We start from the raw sequence: 5,486 nt of genomic DNA on the forward strand, positions 1-5,486 counted from the left end.
TTCATATTTTCATGTTAAATCATGTTGGCGATATGAAACTATTTTTGAAATATTTTTAGTCAATCACTGATGAAGAAAACCGAAAAACTGAAAATTGAATAAAAAGCACCGATAATTCAGTAACTGGTAACAATCCGGATATTCGGATTTCAGATTCGAAACGGTTATTCTTTCCTAATTCTTAGCTTCGTTCATCTGGTTAATGTCCAACTCTAAAAAATAAAAATGTTTGATAATGCACTTCATTTGGCTCGAAATGCGGCGGTCATAGTGTAAATTCCATCAATTAAAAATTAAAATAGGTAATGCATTTTTTTTTTTTTTTAGTGATTAAGCACTTGAATAAATTTAAACGCATCAGAATTCTCGATTTTTCAAAAAAAAAACCTGACGATTGTAAATAATTCTAAACAGCTAAATGAAGTCATCATTATGTTTTTCAATTGAAAAAGAGAAATCTTGTAAAAATGTTCCATTAATGACACGGTAGGCTACTTACAATACACCAAATGCGTTGCCTATTATTAGGCTTCAGGGGCATGGATGATGATTCGAAGTCCAGCTTTCCACCGTAAATATAATATTAACTTCGTTTATTAGAATTAATTTAATTAAATTATTAAATTTTATATATTTAAATTATATAATTTTTTTAAATTGATTAGAGATTTATTTTTTTAGATTTTTTTTTTAAGTTAATGATTTAAACGAGTACAAAATGACGTCGTCAGTGTCAATTCCAGAAATCAAAACAGTGCAACAAACTCGTATTACTAATATACATTGAGTAATATGAATATTCGTTAGTGATGATCGAGTAATTTTCAATTGATAATATACTGTAAATCTGCGCACAAAAAGTGCTCGTGCTCTCATAATACAGTCATTTCGGAATCGATGAAAAAAAAAATACCGAACTACCAAACACATCACCTAGAATTCTTCTCAAAGGAATATCAATCATTCGAAACAAATAGCACGTTTATTTAGCGATTTCGAATAATATAAACGCATACAAAAAAAAAAGAAAAAAATGCGAAACATACATTAGACTAGGTAGCTCAAAATTGACAAAAAATTTTATTCGAGTTTTGAACACAGCTTCATAGAATGAGTATGTTGATCGAATCGCTGAACAATTGTAACCGAATAAGGAGCGTAGCCAATAAAACGCACACAATTACGAAGGAACGTACAAAAATTTCGAATACCATAGTCATCTTCGTACATATAAAACATCGACTCGTGTATGAATTTAGGCGCGATCATCGACACATTATCTTTTTCGTAGATAACTGAAAATGAAAACAAGACGAATTAAAGACCAGTACGACCATGACCAAAAAGTAAAAACGCAACATCGAAGCAAAACCCAACTCACCGGCGGCGATGGCGATTATCGCGAGTAGTTTTTCGTCACCGTATACTGGGAACTTTACCGTTCATTATTTTCGATTTAGGATACAGGAATAAATTCGATTTGAAAGTTTTGATTTCTTTGACGTAATAATTTTTTAAATTTTCTTCTCCTTCGAGTAATCGAAAATCAAACGCTTGGTCATCCATTAAGGCGACATTGGTAGGAGGATCGGCTTTGTTACCGATGACTTGAATAGTCAGTCTTCTATTTCGATCACTGCCTTTTTTCGTAATTGACGTCAACATCGCTTTGATATCGGATAGGGATACTTTATGCAGCCAATCGATTTCCTTCCAGCGTCTGTCGAATACGTATTCTTCCATGATAATCTCGTGTAGATTGTAATCGACTTCCTGTTTCAGATTATCGTACACGATGCTTTTGGTTTTAATCAAGGCTTCGCGCTCTTTGTAGAATTCGTCGTGTTTGTAGTTATTTAAAGAGCTGGAGAAATCGTCTAAAAATAGAGAAATACGTTCTTCGACGTAGGACGTTTCGAATTTCGATGTACTCGAATGGACGGTTATGGTGAAGCCGATGATACCGAAATTATTCCTAAACGTGCAGTAAACTTCGTAACCGAGCTGCTCTTGCGTTCTCAGAACGTTGAATACCTTCTCTTCCATCAATTTGACCAATAACTCTAGTTTAACGTACTGCATCATGTTAGCGTTACCCCATTGGAAGTAGTTAACTGTTACCGAGTTGCTGTCTAATTCGTTGAATGTTCTCATGAAAACGCATTTTTGACCGACTGGTATACGTCTGATTCGCACGTAGGGTAGATCTTTCTTAGCGATTGGTTTCGAGTTGAACATCTTGACGCTGTTGTGACAAACGTTGATGGCGTTTTCGCGAGAGATGTTGCCTTGAACTAAGCATTGGACGAACGAGTTACCGAGAAAGCTGTCGATAAAAGCGACGAATTCTTTTTCGTGTATGTGCGAAACGACTCCGTATTTTTCGCTCGTGTTGAAATACGGTTCTTCGATGACGGTGAAGCGTAACTCTTGTACGAGATTGTTTCGTTTCAGCAAAGTATTACGATACGTTTTCTTTAGTTCGACTTTTAGAGTGTTGAACATGTTGACGTTGAATTCTTTGGAGAAATTCTTCATACAATCGATCACAGTGGCGAGCAGTTTGGGTAATTTGTGATTGAATCCTTTCATCTTTACCAGAACACCGCCTCTGGGCGAAACTTCGATAGCGTAATATAACTGAGCTAAATTGGCCGGATACGTATCTTCCATCAGTATATATGTGATCATACCAACGAACAGATCCAGCATTACTAATGATTTACTCGTACTCATTCCGGCCGGCGATAAAAAGTGCAAATTGATACTGGCTATTGGTAACTTGAACACAGTATCTAATTTATACCATACTTCCATAAATTGATTATTCTTTATTTTAGTCGGGTATTTGCTTTCGTTGCCGGCAGGTAGTGCAATGCGAAAATCACTCGAAATAAACGGATTACTGCTCGGTAATTTGAACTCCGGGTACGGTTCTACGTTCTGCCAATTCGATAGCTGATCCGGAGGGATCTGCACCGATCCGTATTTCGTCTGGAACCAAGGTTCGACCTGATCGATGACTACGGAATCGCTGAATTCTTTGGCTCGTACGATGATATTGACCGTTTCGGGTGTTATGTATTCCAACAGTTTGGTTACTTCTTCCGGACTATACTTGAAATACAAATGAGGACCGGTTAGGAAATCTTTCGAAGGATAGTAATGCATATCTTCGACTATGTTCTCGACGAATTCGGTGGTAGTTTGTTCTTCTTGGAATTTGAAATCTAAATCGCTCAGTGTTTTTACTTCGTCGTACAGTCTGCGTTGCGGTAACGATGCTCGAACTAGTTTCAGATAACTAAACGTCGCTGTGATCACATCCATTAGATGAGCGAAGCCGTCTTCGGATAGGGCGATTTCCATTCGGAATAACGAATACAGGGAATTACAGTATACCGAGTCGTTGGTTATACCGCCCCATAATCCTAAAGCCCATAGTTTACTCTTCAAGTACGATAGTAAACTACCTTTGCCTTCGTGAGCTACGAGCCAACTAATTAGTTCGTCCGGTTTGCTATGGTAGAGACTTTCGACCGGTGGCATTTCCCACATAAGTACGACTTTGGTAACGTTTTTCACCGATGTTACGTAATACATTCGATGGAATTTTTCGTGAACGAATAACGGTTTCGTGATATTATGCGTAGGACGAGATACTTGATGATCGGGAACGCTGGTGAAACACTCTAGAGCGCAATTTTCCAACGTATCGATAGGTAACTTGGCTAGTATGGCTACGGTCATCAAATTAGCCGAATAATACTGCTGATGAAACGACCGCAACGATTCGTAGAGTTCGTCTTCGGATACGCGATCTTTGAGGGTTTTCGAATTACCCCACATGAATTTACCGACTGGATTCTCTTCCGAAGCAAAAGTACCGATCAATTGTTCAATTCGAGCCGAATCTGACGAAGTAGCCAGGTCGAATTCGGAATCAACGGCTTCACGTTCGCGAACCATAGACTCTTTCTTCAGCAACGGTGAAATGAAGAATTGAGAGAACATATCCAACGCTTTGAACAAATGACGAACGTTGCAATCGAAATAGAACGTCGTGCATTCGCACGATGTAACCGCATTCGTCGATCCGCCGTGCTTCTGTATAAAAACATCGAATTGATTCTCCTTCGGGTACTTTTTACTCCCCATGAATACCATATGTTCTAGAAAATGCGCTAAACCAGGTATAGCGTTCGGATCACTGAAACTGCCAACGTTGATGGATAACGCGCAAGCGGCGAACTTATCGTTTTTAACATTTTCCAATGTTCGACAGCTTTCGTACGCCGGATCATCGTCGTCGTCTTCTTCGCCGCTCGAACCACTCGTCGATGCGCCGCTGCTACTCGAAGAATCGGATATATTGTAAAAGTCTTCTATATGGTACAGTTCAGGTCCATCTGACACTAGTAACGCCGTTAGATTATTAGGAAGTCGAACTACTTTGTATTTTTTCTTATCACTCGGCGATTTATCCGGCGCTGGTAGTATGGTCGGTTTACCGGGTACGGCAGGTTTTTGACTGCTGCTGTTATCACGTTTCAGCTTTTTCATAGTATTTTTCGCTTCTATTTCCTGTGTCGATCTGCTCACTTTGAACGATTGCGAAAGCAAGATGAGTAAGGTTAGATACAACTTCACAACCAATTGATTCAAGAAAAATCGCATACCAATTCTTTCATCGTAATGAGGCGTTACGTGAGCGATAACGTACGGGCATGTGCGAACAATAATACGGATATGACGAAAGATAAAATCACACGGAATAATTTACGAGTTACATATTTAACTATTTAAAATTAATCGAAAGAAAAACGACCGATTTGAACTCCGAGTTCCGACTCTTCCGAGATACATTTAATACACGCGAATTTTGTTGTTTATGTTACGAACTGTACATTTTTGCCTTTCAAACTAGGCTTTCCACACAGCTGTTCTAGCTGATATTAATCTTTCATAGATAATACCAGACAGGTATCTGAGTGCAGGATAATTTTACGGCGAACCGCAACATCATTCGGAAGTGTTCGGCAATGTTCGGCCAAGCTATTCGGCTAAGTTCGGTTGGACTTTGACTTGAGACTTGAAAAAATCAAAATCAAAAATGACTAAATCAAATTTCAATTTCTTTCCATTTTATTTTTCCTTTAATGCTTGTGAGTTATGATTGTAATTTTTTATTTTGTGTTGAATAAAAAATTAAAATGAGGAATATTAAAATACGAAGTTTAAAATCATGGACATCATGAAAAAATTTTAACATTTTAAAAATTTAACAGTTAGATAACTGAGAAGTGAGAATGAAACCTAAAAATTCTAAATAATTTGTATATTGAATATAATATTTTCAATTTTATTTTATAGCATGTAATTTTGATATTTCTGCGCACCCTCTCACCCTGTATGGTGTATGTAGGTACTAGGTAGGTGCTTGAAGAATGAAATTTTGAAAAATGAAATTTTTCTAATTAATTCAA

General features: G+C 37.4%; 1 protein-coding gene across 1 annotated transcript; it reads right to left on the minus strand.

The window, feature by feature from the left end:
- Positions 1-963: 963 nt before the first annotated feature.
- LOC135831484 (nardilysin-like) lies at positions 964-4,952 on the minus strand. The gene is made up of 2 exons (XM_065344002.1): positions 1,382-4,952; positions 964-1,295 (listed from the first exon to the last, which is right to left on the minus strand). Exon 1 carries the CDS (start codon positions 4,675-4,677, stop codon positions 1,417-1,419), a length of 3,261 nt encoding a protein of 1,086 aa, XP_065200074.1. The 5' UTR covers positions 4,678-4,952; the 3' UTR covers positions 964-1,295; positions 1,382-1,416.
- Positions 4,953-5,486: the final 534 nt, after the last annotated feature.

Source organism: Planococcus citri, chromosome 1, assembly GCF_950023065.1.
Source record: "Planococcus citri chromosome 1, ihPlaCitr1.1, whole genome shotgun sequence".
Lineage (NCBI taxonomy): Eukaryota > Metazoa > Arthropoda > Insecta > Hemiptera > Pseudococcidae > Planococcus > Planococcus citri.